Source organism: Globicephala melas, chromosome 12, assembly GCF_963455315.2.
Source record: "Globicephala melas chromosome 12, mGloMel1.2, whole genome shotgun sequence".
Lineage (NCBI taxonomy): Eukaryota > Metazoa > Chordata > Mammalia > Artiodactyla > Delphinidae > Globicephala > Globicephala melas.
The window spans coordinates 38,379,550-38,398,126 of record NC_083325.1 but is presented as its reverse complement, the minus strand read 5'-3'; the positions used below and the strand labels follow the sequence as shown (position 1 = coordinate 38,398,126).

Below are 18,577 nucleotides of genomic sequence, written 5' to 3'. Positions count from 1 at the left end.
TCTCTGCAGGACTCTCCGCTTCAGCTGGCTCTGGTCCCCTTCCACAAGCTGTGTGGCTGACAGAGTCTTGGTGCTCCAGCCTGATGTCAGGTCTCAGCCTCTGAGATGGGAGAGACAAGTTCAGGACACTGGACCACCAGAGACCCCCCCAGCCCTATGTAATATCAATCAGCAAGAGCTCTCCCAGAGATCTCCATCTCAATGCTAAAACCCAGCTCCATCCAACGGCCAGCAAGCTCCAGTGCTTGATGCACCATGCCAAACAACTAGCAAGACGGGAACACAACCCCACCCATTAGCAGAGAGGCTGCCTAAAATCATACGAAGTTCACAGACAACCCAAAACACACCAACGGATGCGGTCCTGCCCACCAGAAAGACAAGATCCAGCCCCACCACCAGAACACAGGCACCAGTCCCCTCCACCAGGAAGCCTACACAAGCCACTGAACCAACCTCACCCACTGGGGGCAGACACCAAAAACAACAGGAACTACGAACCTGCAGCCTCTGAAAAGGAGACCTCAAACACAGTAAGATAAGCAAACTGAGAAGACAGAGAAATATGCAGCAGATGAAGGAGCAAGGTAAAAACCCACCAGACCAAACATATGAAGAGGAAACAGGCAGTCTACCTGAAAAAGAATTCAGAGTAATGACAGTAAAGATGATCCAAAATCTCAGAAATACAATGGAGAAAATACAAGAAACGTTTAACAAGGAGCCAGAAGAACTAAAGAGCAAACAAACAATGAGGAACAACACAGTATATTAAATTAAAAATTCTCCAGAAGGAATCAATAGCAGAATAACTGAGGCAGAAGAACAGATAGTGACCTGGAAGATAAAACAGTGGAAATAACTACTGCAGAGCAGAATAAAAAAGAATGAGAAGAACTGAGGACAGTCTCAGAGACCTTTAGGACAACATTAAACGCACCAACATTCAAATTATAGGGGTGTCAGAAGAAGAAGAGGAAAAGAAAGGGTCTGAGAAAATATTTGAAGAGATTTTAGTTGAAAACTTCCCTAACCTAGGAAAGCAAATAGTCAATCAAGTCCAGGAAGGAGAGTCCCATACAGGATAAATCCAAGGAGAAACACGCCAAGATACATATTAATCAAACTATCAAAACTTAAATACAAAGTAAAAATATTAAAAGCAGCGAGGGAAAAGCAACAAATAACATACAAGGGAATCCCCATAAGGCTAACAGCTGATCTATCAGCAGAAACTCTGCAAGCTAGAAGGGAGTGGCAGGACATATTTAAAGTGATGAAAGGGAAAAACCTACAACCAAGATTACTCTACCCAGCAAGGATATCATTCAGATTTGGTGGAGAAATTAAAACCTTTACAGACAAGAGAAAGTTAAGAGAACTCAGCACCACCAAACAAGCTTTACAACAGATGCTAAACTTCTCTAGGCAGGAAACGCAAGAGAAGGAAAAGACCTACAATAACGAACCCAAAACAATTAAGAAAAGGGGAATAGGAACATACATATTGATAATTACCTTAAATGTAAATAGATTAAATGCTTCAACCAAAAGACATAGACTGGCTGAATGGATACAAAAACAAGACCCATATATATGCTGTCTACAAGAGAGCCACTTCAGACCTAGGGACACATACAGACTGAAACTGAGGGGATGGAAAAAGATATTCCGTGCAAATGGAAATCACAAGAAAGTTGGAGCAGCAATTCTCCTATCAGACAAAACTGACTTTAAAGATTATTACAAGAGACAAAGAAGGACACTACATAGTGATCAAGGGATCAATCCAAGAAGATATAACAATTGTAAATATTTATGCACCCAACATAGGAGCACCTCAATACATAAGGCAAATGCTAACAGCCATAAAACGGGAAATTGACAGTAACACAATCATAGTAGGGGATTTTAGCACCCCACTTTCACCAAACAGATCATCCAAAATGAAAATAAATAAGGAAACACAAGCTTTAAATGACACATTTAACAAGATGGACTTAATTGATATTAACAGGACATTCCATCCAAAAACAACAGAATGTACTTTCTTCTCAAGTGCTCATGGAACATTCTCCAGGATGGATCATATCTCTTCGGTCACAAATCAAGCCTTGGTAAATTTAAGAAAACTGAAATCATATCAAGTATCTTTTCCAACCACAAAGCTATGAGACTAGATATCAATTACAGGAAAAAACTATGAAAAATACAAACACAAGGAGGCTAACCAATACACTACTAAATAACCAAGAGATCACTGAAGAAATCTAAGAGGAAATCAAAAAATACCTAGAAACAAATGACAGTGAAAGCAAGATGACCCAAAACCTATGGGATGCAGCAAAAGCAGTTCTAAGAGGGAAGTTTATAGCAATACAATCCTCAAGAAACAAGAAACAACTCAACTAAACAATCTAACCTTACACCTAATGCAATCAGAGAAAGAAGAACAAAAAAAAACCAAAGTTAGCAGAAGGAAAGAAATCAGAAATATCAGATCAGAAATAAATGAAAAAGAAATGAAGGAAACAATAACAAAGATGAATAAAACCAAAAGCTGGTTCTTTGAGAAGATAAACAAAATTGATAAACCATTAGCCAGAATCATCAAGAAAAAAAGGGAGAAGATTCAAATCAACAGAATTAGAAGTGAAAAAGAAGTAACAACTGACACTGCAGAAATACAAAGGATCATGAGAGATTTCTACAAGCAACTATATGCCAATAAAATGGACAAGCTGGAAGAAATGGACAAATTCTTAGAAATGAACCACCTTCTGAGACTGAACAAGGAAGAAATCGAAAATATTAAACAGACCAATCACAAGCACTGAAATTGAAACTGTGAATAAAAATCTTCCTACAAGAAAAAGCCCTGGACCAGACAGCTTCATAGGTGAATTCTATCAAACGTTAAGAGAAGAGCTAACACCCTGATACCAAAACCAGACAAAGATGTCACAAAAAAAGAAAACTACAGGCCACTATCACTGATGAACATAGATGCAAAAATCCTCAACAAACTACTAGCAAACAGAGTCCAACAGCACATTAAAAGGATCATACACCATGATTAAAAGGTGTTTATCCCAGGAATTCAAGGATTCTTCAAAGTACGCAAATCAATCAATGTGATGCACCATATTAACAAATTGAAGGATAAAAACCATACGATAATCTCAACAGATGAAGAAAAAACTTTCAACAAAATTCACTCATTTATGATAAAAACTCTCCAGAGAGTAGGCATAGAGGGAACCTACCTCAACATAATAAAGGCCATATATTCCAAACCCACAGCCAACATCGTTCTCAATGGTGAAAAACTGAAACCATTTCCGCTAAGATCAGGAACAAGACAAAGTTGCCCACTCTCACCACTATTATTCAACATAGTTTTGGAAGTTTTAGCCATGGCAATCAGAGAAGAAATAAAAGGAATCCAAATTGGAAAAGAAGAAGTAAAACTCACTGTTTGCAGATGACATGATACTATACACAGAGAGTCCTAAAGATGCTACCAGAAAACTACTAGAGCTAATCAATGAATTTGGTAAAGTAGCAGGAGACAAAATTAATGCACATAAATCTCTGGCATTCCTATACACTAAGGATGAAAAATCTGAAAGAGAAATTAAGGAAACACTCCCATTTACCACTGCAACAAAAAGAATAAAATACCTTGGAATAAACCTACCTAAGGAGACAAAAGACCTGTATGCAGAAAACCATAAGACACTGATGAAAGAAATTAAAGATGATACAAACAGATGGAGAGATATACCATGTTCTTGGATTGGAAGAATCAACATTGTGAAAATGACTATACTACCCAAAGCAATCTACAGATTCAATGCAATCCCTATCATACTACCAATGGTATCTTTCACAGAACTACAACAAAAAATTTCGCAATTTGTATGGAAACACAAAAGACCTCCAATAGCCAAAGCAATCTTAAAAAAAACAGGGGCTTCCCTGGTGGCGCAGTGGTTGAGAGTCCGCCTGCCGATGCAGGGGACACGGGTTAGTGCCCAGGTCCGGGAAGATCCCACATGCCGCGGAGCAGCTGGGCCCATGAGTCATGGCCGCTGAGCCTGCGCGCCTGGAGCCTGTGCTCCGCAACGGGAGAGGCCACAACAGTGAGAGGCCTGCGTACCGCAAAAAAAAAAAAGAAAAAGAAAAACAGAGCTAGAGGAATCAGGCTCCCTGACTTCAGACTTAAGACTTTGTAGTTATACTACAAAGCTACAGTAATCAAGACAGTATGGTACTGGCACAAAAAGAGAAATGAAGATCAATGGAACAGGATAGAAAGCCCAGAGATAAACCCATGCACGTATGATAACATATGTGCATGTTATGATATGATAATCTCTCAAAGATAACCTTATCTTTTTTAAAGGAGGCAATAATATACAATGGAGAAAAGACAGCCTCTTCAGTAAGTGGTGGTGGGAAAACTGGGCAGCTACATGTAAAAGAATGAAATTAGAACACTCCCTAACACCATATACAAAATTAAAACTCCAAATGGATTAAAGACCTTAATGTAAGGCCAGACACTATCAAACTCCTAGAGGAAAACATAGGCAGAATACTCTATGACATAAATCACAGCAAGATCCTTTTTGACCCACCTCCTAGAAAAAGGGAAATAAAAACAAAAATAAACAAATGGGACGTAATGAAACTTAAAAGCTTTTGCACAGCAAAGGAAAACATAAACAAGACTAAAGGACAACCCTCAAATGGGAGAAAATATTTGCAAACGAAGCAACTGACAAAGGATTAATCTCCAAAATATATAAACAGTTCATGCAGCTTAATATCAAAAAAACAAACAACCCAATCCAAAAATGGGCAGAAGACCTAAACAGACATTTCTCCAAAGAAGATATACAGATTGCCAACAAACACATGAAAGGATGCTCAACATCATTAATCATTAGAGAAATGCAAATCAAAACTACAATGAGGTTATCACCTCACACCGGTCAGAATGGCCACCATCAAAAAATCTACAAACAATAATGCTGGAGAGGGTGTGGAGAAAAGGGAACCCTCTTCCACTGTTGGTGGGAATGTAAATTGATATAGCCACTATGGAGAACAGTATAGCCGCTATGGAGAACAGTATGGCGATTCCTTAAAAAACTAAAAATAGAACTACCATATGACCCAGCAATCCCACTACTGGGCATATACCCTGAGAAAACCATAATTCAAAAAGAGTCACGTACCACAATGCTCACTGCAGCTCTATTTACAATAGCCAGGACATGGAAGCAACCTAAGTGTCCATCAACAGATGAATGGATAAAGATGTGGCACATATATACAATGGAATATTACACTCAGCCTTAAAAAGAAACAAAATTGAGTTATTTGTAGACAGGTGGATGGACCTCGAGTGTCTCATACAGAGTGAAGTAAGAAGGAGAAAAACAAGTACCACATGCTAACACATATATATGAAATCTGTAAAAAAAGTTTCTCACGAACCTAGGGGCAGGACAGGAATAAAGACGCAGACATAGAGAATGGACTTGAGAACACGGGGAGGGGATAAGGATAAGCTGGGACGAAGTTAGACAGCACTGACATATATACACTACCAAATATAAAATAGCTAGTGGGAAGCAGCTGCATCGCACAGGGAGATCAGCTCGGTGCTTTGTGACCACCTAGAGGGATGGGATAGGGAGGGTGGGAGAGAGACACGAGAGGAAGGGGATATGGGGATATATATATACATATAGCTGATTCACTTTGTTATTCAGCATAAACTAACACAACGTTGTAAAGCAATTATACTCCAATAAAGATGTTAAAAAAAAATTATTGAGGAGAATAAGGTGAAAGTGGCACTATCACACCATTAGCTACCACAAGTAAACCACACTTACTTTAACCTGACAATACTACTTATAAGTAGGAATGTATCCTATGTAATAGTTTTGCATATGGATTAGCTGACTACTATAAGTTACTTATTGTAGCATTGTTTATAATAAAAAAGATTGGAAAAAATAGTGCCTATGAACAGGAACTGGTTAAATAAATTATGGTTCATGCATATAATGAAACACTATACAGTCCTAAAAAAGAAAAAATGTGTTTTATATATTGACATGGAATAATAATCTCCAGGACAAACTGTTAGTGAAAAAAAGCCAAATCCGTTTAGTATGATACATCTGTGGAAAAGAGGACAGGGAAGAGAAATGTTTACAATTGGCAATTTATATAGAAAATCTATGATGCACCTGAGAGGTTAGGAACTGCATGCATGGGAGACATAGGCAGAAGGGGGAAAATGTATAGCATATCCTTTTATATCTACTTTTTGAAATTTGAACTATATGGATATGTGCCTATTCAAAAAATTAAATTAAAGAAGAAAATAGTATAATAGAAAAAAAACATATGAATACAATGTTCAGGACAGAAGCACTGATTGTATAAATTAATAGGAAACTATCTCTTAATAAACCAAGAACCTCTAACAGACTGACTCTCATTTCCTTCGATTGTACCAGTAGTACAGTAAGATAAGACATGGACTCTGAAGCCAGATTTCTTAGATTTGATCCCCAACTTTTCCCATGGCATGGTTTCTTTAGCGACAAATGAGGATAATAATAGAACGTACCTTATAGGGGAGTAAAGAACTTAGAACGGAACAAATAATAAAGAAGCACTTATGTTAAGCTGTTGATATTACCTGTGCTGCAGCCCAAATGCAGTCAATATGCTGAGTACTCAGTCGCCCTTCTGCTGCCAAAAAATTCAAAATCACTTGGCACTGTTTGATAATCTGGAAAAGAAAAACTTATTACAGTTAATTTTTAAAAGCATTCTTCTCTCTTAATAGAGCAGATAAGTCACATATTAGTCCACAAACCTCAATATGTAAATTTGGTCCAAATATATGCTCTACCACATTGTTGCTTATAAGCCAGTCTGCAAGTTCTTTTGCAATGGACCTAAAGTCAAATAATAAAAATAGTTAATACATTTAAGAAAATATTAGTATCAATCTTTCCCATGTCTAAAAGCAGACTCAGGTGAAAATCTAAAACTGTTCACATACCAATTATAAAGAAGTGATTATATACAATTAACTGTTAATAGTACTATGAAGAATAACTGAAACAGAAATACAAGAAATGATAATACTACCTGAATTTATAAACAAGCAAAAAAAAATCTGAAAAGTTAGGATAACTAACACCAGGTACACAGGTGAGAATACCAAGGGTAACACCTAAAAACTGATGTATTTTCTTACTCAAAGACCTTGCCTTCCCATTTTTAATTTCCATAGTAGGCACTGAGGCATTCAGGGAAGGGTTCCCCGTATGTCCTCTATGGTAAGATAACATCAGAAAAGTAGGTTACCAAAAGGGTGGGGGAAGAAAAAAAGAAGAATCTCCAAGCCAAATGGCAAGTCTCCTTCCTGCCTGATATTAACGAAGGTTCTGCTAATGTGATCCCTAAAGTTATCAACTGACTGTTCAGAACACTTGGTTACACTTAGGAACAACTCATCTTTCATTTCAAAAAGTAAACTTTTTATTTTTGAACAGTTTTAGATTATCCTTCGTTTTGTAAAAAGAGCTATCAATTCTTTTAGAGTAATAAATCACTGGCACAGAAAATTAAATTATTATGTTACCAATAAGGTAATGTAAGTTTAGCAGTTAATTTGTCTTTTACAGCTTTGAGATATGTATGAAATATAGTAAACTAAACATATTTGAAGTATATAGAGTTCAGTGAATTTAAACTTAAATGTACATCTATGAATCCATCAGCACTGCCAAGATAACAAACACATCAACCCAAAAAGTTTCTTTTAAAAAAAAAAAAAGTTTCTTTATGCCCCTTTTTAATCCCTCTTTTTCTCAGCTCCCACAACTCACTGCCCAGACAACCCATGATGTGCCTTCTGTTATTACATAGTTTTCATTTTCTAGAACTTCATATAAAAAAAGATACAGGATGTACTGTTTTATAAAATTTAGATTCTTTCACTCAGCATTAAGATTTATCCATTTTCTTTCATTTGTCATTAGCCCATTGGTTCATTCCAGGTTTGAGCAATTATGAATAAAGCTGCTATAATCACCCGTGTGCAGGTTTTTGTGTGGACATGTTTTCAACTCCTTTGGATAAATGCCAGGGAACATGACTGCTGGATCATATGGGAAGAGTACGCTGAGTTTTTTAAGAAACTATGAAACTGTCTTCCGAAGTGGCTGTACCTTCTTGCATTCCCACCAGCGGCGAATGAGAATTCCTGTTGCTCCACATCCTTGTCAGCATTTGGTGTTATCAGTGTTCTGGATTTTGACCATTCCAATAGGCATGTAATGCAATCTCATCGTTGTTTTGATTTGCATTTCCCTGATGAAAGAGGAGCATCTTTGCATGTGCTCATTTGCCATCTGTATGTCTTCTTTGGTGGAGTGTCTGCTAAAGTCAGTGTATTTTTTAATCAGATCGTTCATTTTCTTACTGTTAAATTTTTAAGAGTTCTGTGTATATTTTGGATAACAGTCCTTTAACAGATGTGTCTTTTACAAGTATTTTCCCCTGTCTACGGCTGTCTTCTCATTTTCTTGACATTGTCTTTCGCAGAGCAGAAGTTTTTATTTTTAAAGAAGTCCAGCTTACCAATTCATGGATCATGGTGTTGAACTCAAAAGGTTACCACCATACCCAAGGTCATCTAGATTTTTTCCTATGTTATCTTTTAGGAGCGTTATAGTTTTACATTCTATGTTTAGGTGTGTGGTCCATTTTGAATTAATTTTTGTCAAGGGTGTGAGATGTGTCTAGATTTTTTTTCCCATGTGGTTGTCCAATTGTTTCAGCACCATTTGTTGAAAACCCTATCTCTGCTGCTTTGTACTACTGTCTTTGCTCCTTTGTTGAATATCAGCTGACTGTATTTATATGGGCCTATTTCTGAGCACTGTATTCTGTTCCATTGACCTATTTGTCTGTTCTTTCACCAATACTGCACTGTCTTGATCACTGTAATTTTACAGTAAGTCTTGAAGGTGGGTAATGTCGGTCCTCCAACTTTGTTGTTTCCTTTCAAAACTGTGTTGGCTATTCTGGGTCTTTTGCCTCTCTATTTAAACAAATGTTAGAATCAGTTTGTCGAGATCCACAAAATAACTTACTTTGATTTTGATTGAGACTGCAATGAATCTATAGATCAAGTTGGAAAGGACTGATACCTTTACAATTTTAAGTCTTCCTATCCATAGACATGGAATATCTCTCCATTTATTTAGCTCATCTTTGCTATCTTTCATCAGAGTTTTGTTATTTTCCTCATATAGACCTTTTCATATTGTTAGATTTATACCTAAGTATTTCATTTTTTGTGGTGTTAATGTAAATGGTATTGTATTTTAAATTTCAAATTCTATTTGTTCACTGCTGATATATACGAATTTTTTTTTTTTTTTTTTTTTTTGTGGTACGCGGGTCTCTCACTGTTGTGGCCTCTCCCGTTGCGGAGCACAGGCTCCAGACGCACAGTCCCCGGACGCACAGGCTCAGTGGCCATGGCTCACAGGCCTAGTCGCTCTGCGGCATGTGGGATCTTCCCAGACCGGGGCACGAACCCGTGTCCCCTGCATTGGCAGGCGGACTCTCAACCACTGCGCCACCAGGGAAGCCCGTGACTGACTTTTGATTACTAACTTTGTATCCTGCAATCCTGCTATAAATGCTCATTAGTTCCATGAGACTGTCAATTCTTTCAGATTTTCTACATAGATGATCAGGTCATCTGTGATCAAAGACAGTTTTACTTCTGCCTTCCTAATCTATACACCTTTTATTTCCTTTTCTTCTCTTGTTGCATCAGGTAGGATTTTCCAGTACAATGCTGAAAAGCAGTGGTGAGAGTGGACACCCTTTCCTTGTTCCTGACCTTAGTGAAACAGCTTTGACCTTCACATCATTAAGTATGATGTTAGCTGTAGGAGGTTTTGTAGATGTTCTTCAACATGTTGATGAAGTTCCTCTCTATGCCTAGTTTACTGAGAGGTTTTTTTTATCATGAATGATAAAATTTGACCTTGTCAAAATTTTGACTTTACATTAATTGATCTTGAAACGCTGAACCAGCCTTGAATACCTGAGCTAAATCTCACTTGGTTGTGGTGTATAATTCTTTTTATACCTTGCTGGATTCGATTTGCTAATATTTTATGAGGATTTTTATATGTATGTTCATGGGAAGTACTGGTCTGTCGTTTTCTTGTAATGCTTTTGTCTGGTTTTGGTATTAGGGTAATGCTGGTAAGGCTTCCCTCTGCTATCTTCTGAAAAAGACTATAGAGAATTGGTATAATTCCTTCCTTAAATATTTGGTTAAATTTACCAATGAACCCATCTGGTCCTGGTACTTTGTGTTGGAAGGTCATTAACTGTTGATTCAATTTATTTAATTGAGACAGGCCCTTTCAGAGCAATTCTTTAAAAAAAATTTAAATGGCTACTACAGAAGAACAGCTAATGAAAAAAGCAGTGATATGTATATTGTGGGTAGAAGAAAAACGGTTTCAAAATAGGATGAGCAGTGAAAAGACCCCAAGTTTTTTCAGTTATGTAAATTATACACAGAAAAACTGGAAGGACTGAACAATTTCTTTTCTTGTTTATCCATAGAAGAATTATATTTAATTTTAAAATTATTCTAAAGATTTTTAATAAGCTATGAATTAGATATATGACCTCAAAGGGTAAAACATTAAAATAAAACTAGTAGTGGTATATTTTACCTATTTCTGAGTAACCCAACAGAAGCTATGATCCATGAATCAACTCTATGATGTTTAACATACAAAAAGACAATTCAACAACTAAAAATAATTCTAAAAAATAAATCCCATTCTTTCAGTTTCTTGAAAAACACTGAAAGGAGACTCAGGGACTTTTGTAACAGCCGAGAACTGTAACTATAACTGAGCAAGCATAAAACTGGACAATGTTATCAGTAACAATCATTCAGGGCTCTGGAAACATATATATACTGGGACTCCCAGAAGGAGTAAGGAGAACAGAAAGAAAATTTGAAGAAACTATGGTCAAACATCCCAAATTTGATGAAAAATGTTCATCTACACAGCCAAGAATCACAACAAGCGCCAACTAAGATAAACACAAGGATATCAACACCCAGAGACATCAGAGTCAAACTCTTAAAAGCCAAAGAGCAACAGAAAAATCTTAAAAGCAACAAGAGAAAAAGAACTAAGCACATAGAAAGGAACCACAATAAGATTCGCAGCTGACTTATCAGAAACAAAGGAATAGAGCTATACTGAAGCACTGTTCCTATATTTTACCAGAATTGTGATTAATCTGAAGTAGACAGTATTAAATTAAAATGCATATTGTAACCCATACAGCAACCACTGGCAAAATAATTTTTAAAGTATAAAAAAATGGAATTAAAATGGTATACAGTACTCCCTCTGTATCCATGGGTTCTGCATCCATAGATGCAACCAACAGAGGATCAAAAATATTTCTTAAAAAAAATTCCAGAAAGTTCCAAAAGGCAAAACTTGAATTTGCCAAATGCTTGCAACTATTTACATTAACACCTACATTGTATTAGGTATTGTAAGTAATCAAGAGATGATTTAAAGTATACAGGAGGATATGTACAGATTACATGCAAACACTACATGACTTTATATAAGGGAGTTGAGCATCTGAAGATTTTGGTATCCACAGGTGATCCTGGAACCAATCCCCCACATATACCAAGGGACAACTGTACTACCGTATACTGACATACTGCAAAATAAGGCAGTAAAGGAGAAACAGAAAAAAAAATTTTTTGAGGAAGACATACAAAAACCCAACAGCAAAACGACAGGCATAAATCCAACTATATAATATTAAGAGTGACTGGATTAAATACTCCTATCAAAAGGGAGAGATGGTAGGAGTGGATTTTTTTTTCTTCTTCAATCCAACCAAATGCTACCTCCAAGAGACATACTTTAGATCCAAAAACAAACAGGTTGAAAATAAGATGGAAAAAGATATACCATGAAAACAGTAAGCATAATAAAGCTGCAATGGCTATACTAACATCAAACAAAATACACTAAACTAAAAATTGTTTTAAAGAGACAAAGAGGGATATTTTATAATGATGAAAGGATGAAATTATCAGGAACATAACAACTATAAACATATATGTACCCAACAAAATGTCCTAAAATACATGAAGCAAAAACCAACAGAACTGAAGGGAGAAAAAGAAATATAGCCAATTCCTACTACTCTTGGCAGTTATATTCTATAACGTCACTGCACTGAATTAGCTAATACTGAACCCCTGAGTATTTTTTTAAATTATTGTCACCCACTGCTTTAATGGGTAAAAAGAACATGTCATTAGCATCAAGTGCTTCCTAGAGTGGGTTCTCTTTAAAAGAATGACTCAGTGCAATAATGTGACTAGCTGTTTGCCTTTGACTGGAAGAAGACAGAGGGTTTGATTAAATGCAAATCTTATATAGTAACTTTAGATACACAATTTGTTCTACAATCCGTTTGCAGAACTCCTTTAAAGAAAGATGTTTCACAAAACTAAGATTTGTTTTGAAGTTCCCACTTCAGTCAGAACAATGCAAGGGAGGCTCTTCCCTTTATGTAAAAATGCCATCACAGATAGACCATCAACATCCTTCCCCCTACCCCATTCCCTCAGAAAAAAGAGACGTGGCTCTCATTTGCGTATTCCAATGATCTCTCAATGTTGCTTTCTTTTATTTGATCTTTTTCTAAAAACTCTTTTTATAATTGAGGTACAACTGACATATAACATTATATTAGTTTCAAGTGTACAACATAATGATTCAATATTTATATATATTGCTAAATGATCACCACAGTAAGTCAACACCCATCATCATATATAGTTAGAAAAAAAATTCTTTCCCTTGTGATGAGGGCTTTTAAGATCTACTCTCCTAGCAACTTTCAAATATGCAATACTATATTATCAACTATAGCCACCATGCTATACATTACTATCCTCATGACATTTATTTCATAACTAGAAATTTGTACCTTTTGACATCCTTCACCTGTTTTGCCCTCCCCTGACCTCCACACCTCTGAAACTACCAATTTGTTCTCTGTGTCTATAAGCTTAGGGTTTTGGGGGTTTTTTTCTTTTTTTTTTTTTAACATCTTTATTGGAATATAATTGCTTTACAATGTTGTGTTAGTTTCTGCTGTATAACAAAGTGAATCAGCTATATGCATACATATGTCGCCATATCCCCTCCCTCTTGCGTCTCCCTCCCACCCTCCCTATCCCACCCCTCTAGGTGGTCACAAAGCACTGAGCTGATCTCAGCGTTTTTGTTTTTAAAGTCCGTACATAAATGAGATCATATGATGTCTTTCTCTGACTTATTTCACTTAGTATAATGCCCTCAAGGTCCATCCATGTTACCATAAATGGCAAGATTTCATTCTTTTTTATGGCTGAATAGAATTCCATTGTATATAATATTTCATCATAGAACTGAAAGGACAAAAAAACAAATAATACAGTCAACTCTTGTTACTCATGGCAGCTGAGTTCTACAAAATTGCTGGAGTAAATTTACTCATGTTGAACCCTTGAATCTTAAATCCTAAAAATAACTTATCAGATTCTATTTTCTCTATTTTACAAAAGAGAAAATGAGCTTCAGAAGTGTTGAGGTGACTTTACTGAGGCTGCCCCAATACCATGTGCTAGACTTGGGATTCATATCCCTCCAACCGGCCCAGAGCCAGAGCTTCTTGCCCTATACTGCACTGCCTCCTACCACTTCCTTCCTCTGGTCATTTCTGTAACCAGCACTAAAACAACGCAGAGCATCACCTTGTATGACTTCAGTTGTAAATGTGCATGTTAGGAGACTCATTTTTTACTGCTCTGTGCATTTCCACAAATGACCGTGAGGGCACCAAAAGTACTGATTTGGAGATCACAAATAAATTGCAGCAAATAGGCAAATTAATAAAAACAAAATCCACAGATGAGGATAAACTGAAGTTGGAGACTTCAATGCCCTACTTTTGATAATGGAATAGAACAAGTGTAGGTAAAAAAATCAACAAGGATACAGAAGACAAACAATATTACAAACTCATTAGACCTAAAAGACATCTACTGAACACTCCATACAACAGCTGAATAAAGTCTTCTTAAGCACATATGAATATTCTGTGGTACAGATCATATGCTAATCTATAAAACAAGACAAATAACCCAACTAAAAGCTAGGCAAAAAGTGAACAAACAATTCAGTGAAGAAGAAACAGAATGGCAAATAACCATATAAAAAGATGTTCAACATCCTTAGTAATTAGGCAAATGTAAATTAAAACCATAATGAGGGCTTCCCTGGTGGCGCAGTGGTTGAGAGTCTGTCTGCCGATGCAGGGGACACGGGTTCGTGCCCCGGTCTGGGAAGATCCCACATGCCGTGGAGCGGCTGGGCCCGTGAGCCATGGCTGCTGAGCCTGCGCGTCCGGAGCCTGTGCTCCGCAATGGGAGAGGCCACGGCAGTGAGAGGCCCGCGTACCGCAAAAAATAAATAAATAAATAATAATAATGAAATGCCACTTTATACCCACTATAATGGCTATAATCAAAAAGATAAAAACAAGTCCTGACAAGACTGGGGGGAAAACTGGAACCCTCATACATTGCTAGTGGGAATATAAAATAATACAGAAATGTTGGAAAACATTTTGACAGTTTCTTTAAAAGTTAAACATAAAATGATCTTACAAACCAGTGATCGCATGCCTACGTATCTACCAAGAGAAATGAAAACATATGTCCACAAAAAGACTGTACACAAATGTTTAAAGCAGCATTATTCACACTAATCAAAAAGTAGAAACATTCAAATATCCATCAACTATGGTAAAAGGATAAACAAAATGGGATATGGCTACATAATGTAATACTATTCAGCAATAAAAAGGAACAAAGTACTGATTCACACCACAACATGAATGAACCTCAAGAAAAACAGTATAAGTGAAAGGTGGCAATGGAAAAAAACAGTCGTATGATTCCATTGATAGGAAATGCCAAAAAAGGGCAAATCTATAGAGACAAAGAAGGTTAGTGGGGCTGGGGATAAGAATGGGGATTGAAGGAATTCCCTGGCAGTCCAGCAGTTAAGACTGAGCTTCCACTGCAGGGGGCACAGGTTCGATCCCTGGGCAGGGAATTAAGATGCCACGTGCCATGTGGTGCAGCCCTGGGTTGGGGGTGGTGGGGAGAATGGGGATTGACTACAAATGGGCAAAAGGGACCTTTCTGAAGTGATGTAAATGTTCTAGAACTGTACTGTGATGATAGTTGCACAACTGTGTAAATTTTCTAAAATTCATTATAAAAACAGGTGAGTTTTATATGTATCTATATCTTAATAAAACTGCTTAAAAAGAGAGACCCAATTCACAGGCTTCGACAATATTTATCACTTTTTGTATTTGCTCCAATCTTTTCACACTGTACAGACCCTTCTCTTCCCAACTTAAACTGTCCTACCCACTATTCCTCAAAACTTTTACTCTCCTCCCTCTTAAGCATATCTTTAGTATGTATAAACCTTACACATTTTTGAATGGAATTCATTCTTTTCTCTATCCACAGCAACACAGAGACCTAACCTGGACATGTGGGGTTACTGCACGAGTGATTCCAGGATTTTTTTTTTTTTTGTCTTTTTGCAGGGATAGGGAGTGATTACTGCATTGGCAATTTTAAGATTCTCCTAGAGGCAGTCTGAAGGGGTTGGAGGGTGGGTACTGAGGGGTCAAATGGGAAATCCAGAGCTGTAGTTTTATATACACTGGACATAATCTATATAGTATCTTGACTGTGTGAAATAGCACTCCTAGTATGACCCATAATTTATAATGCTACTACCAATTCTAGGCCACACATTTTAAGGCACCACTGACAAAGAATGTTGCCAAGAGTGAATGACTTGTCTGGTGATAAATCTAAAAACCATAATATGTGAGGGAAAAAGCAGAGACATAGTCTCTGGTTTCCAAATTCAAGAAGGGCTGGGTTCAACTGAGATCAGCTCCATAGAGCAAAACTAAGATCAATGCATAAAAGTTACAGTAAAGCAAAAATATGACTCATTCATATAATTACAAATTTTCTAACACCTTAAGACTTTGTAAGTCTGGGGAATTCCCTGGCGGTTCAGTGGTTAAGACTCCGCACTTTCACTGCCGAGGGCACGTGTTTGATCCCTGGTTGGAGAACTAAGATCCTGCAAGCCACACAGCGGCACAGAAAAAACAAACAAAAAACTATGTAACTCTGTTCAAGCAGAAAATATTACTACCGAGATTTAAAAAATGATTTCTATACTGGATGGACAACTAAATGGAATAAATATTGGAAAAAATAAATATTTCTAAGTACTTTAAAAAGCCCTAAGCTATAAAAACTACTTCTTTTCATACATGAGCATCATGAACTTGGTTTTTTCCCCAGAAAAATGTGTTAAATGAGATCCTTTCCTGCATCAAGTGTGGTTTCTGAAAACTATCTGTACCATACTCTTTACTATTAAATTCTCCTGTATAGTCTCCCTTTGCATTTTGTGAAAACACGATATGTTTTTTTAAAAAGAGAAGTATTGCAATATATTCCTCTGGAAGCTTGTTAAAGACTGTACAGATGAAGCCACAAGGCAAAGAATTTCTAGTAAACACTTCAAATCTAATAAAGTCAATTACATTTACCATATAAACAGCTACACATTAAAATAGTACTTATGCATAAATTAATGCTCCTACTTACGTTTCTGTGTCTGATACCAATGATTCATTATTGCACACATCATTGAAGGTGTGAAGTTGATTCTATAAATAGAGAAAAGAAATTAAAGATTTTTTCCAAAATTATTCTTGCATATGTTAGCAATTGCCAACACAGTTTGATACATGTAGATCATAATCAATAACCAGATCAAAAGTATAAAATATAAGATAGGTAATCAGATATACATATATACTTCCCAATTAGTCTATTTCCTTTATCATTTTTAAACACTAATTCATTCCACAAGTAATACTTAGGCTTTATTCCACTAAGTATGCTAGAGAAAAAGCTGAACAAGGGAAAAACACAAAAATCTAATGCAAGGCAGCAAGTAACATGTCATTACAAACCGAATTTCAGGAAAGGATTCCTAGACATACACTTTTAAGATTTGATTTGGGAAACTGTCATTAAGTGTTTTCAACACTTACAAAGTCCGATACATGGGTAAAATCTAGGTCACAAAATTCAATACATGGGTACAATCTAGCTACTTCAGAATAACTACACTACAAAAACAGGCCCCAAATGTAAAGGAGTAAACCTAATGCAGACCTTGGTAAACCAGAGAAAATATATCCATTCTAAAAAATGCAGCTAACTACTTAGTTCTAGCAAATTGTTGTCATGCAAGAAGACAGACCCAAAGACACTAGGTCTTTCTACCCACCCCGCCCCTCCAGGAGAAGCCAATAATATGTATTTCTCCCTATTTAAAACAGTACTTGCTACTGTGCAAACCAAACATTTCTGTTAGTCAAATTTGGCCTATGGCCCAATAATCTGTGGCTTCTGCCTGGAAAATTAAGTAACTACTTATAATCTCCGACTCTTTTTCTCTCTGAAAACACTGCTTTCTAAATGCAAAAAACTGAACAGTTTAAAAAAAAAAAAAAGTGAAGGAAATCAAAAAGACCTAAGGTATAAAACCTTCTAAATCTAAGCCTCAGTCTCCTCGTATTTAAAATAGGGAAAAAGAGAACATATAGAAATTATTTGTAAGGGTCACACAAAGTAATGCATGTAAAGTACTTAGCACAATGCCTAGCATGGCATAAATACTAGGTATTTATGCCACTAGGTATACTGGCCACTAGCATGGCTCCATAAATACTAGGTATTATCATAATGATGATAGTCTGAGAGGACAAACAAAAAATTACCAAAAATAAAGCAAATACAGCTTACCGTTATCTGACTTAATCCAGCCAACCTCATAGTCAAAGTAGGTGACATAAAGTACTTAAATGCAAGATCTAGGCTTTCTTTATCAAAGCATAACGTCGTGTCCAATGGTTCTTTCACTGTGCTCCACATTAAGTCAGCCATGTTGCGAGCCGCACTCTGTCTTAACTCCTGATCAGAGAGCTTGCATAAATACCTGAAATGATACAGAAATACAACATACACAAAAACTTGCAAACTATTTCTGAAGACCACTCAATAATTCAATAATATTCCTTTGCTCCATACCTCCAAACTGTTAAGTACAGTAGTACCTGGAATGCTGGGATTAATACTCCCAATTTAAACTATTTCTAAGTAATGCTTCAAGGATTGTGACCTGTGGCAATGTGCCCTTTGCTGAGAGTCCAACATAAATCAGGAACTGCAAAGCCTAACACAACATGGAAGGAAGGAAGGGAGGAAGGGAGGGAG

General features: G+C 36.6%; 1 protein-coding gene across 4 annotated transcripts in view; it reads right to left on the bottom strand.

Moving 5' to 3' along the window:
• USP34 (ubiquitin specific peptidase 34) overlaps positions 1-18,577 on the bottom strand; it is a 231,419-nt gene that overhangs the window by 147,947 nt on the left and 64,895 nt on the right. For all 4 annotated transcript variants that reach the window (XM_030877324.2, XM_030877325.2, XM_030877327.2 and 1 more), the window contains exons 7-10: positions 18,107-18,299; positions 16,898-16,959; positions 6,911-6,992; positions 6,731-6,823 (exon numbers count right to left, since the gene is read on the bottom strand). In XM_030877324.2, coding sequence (XP_030733184.1) covers positions 6,731-6,823; positions 6,911-6,992; positions 16,898-16,959; positions 18,107-18,299 — 430 coding nt within the window. The remainder of the gene's footprint in view (positions 1-6,730; positions 6,824-6,910; positions 6,993-16,897; positions 16,960-18,106; positions 18,300-18,577) is intronic.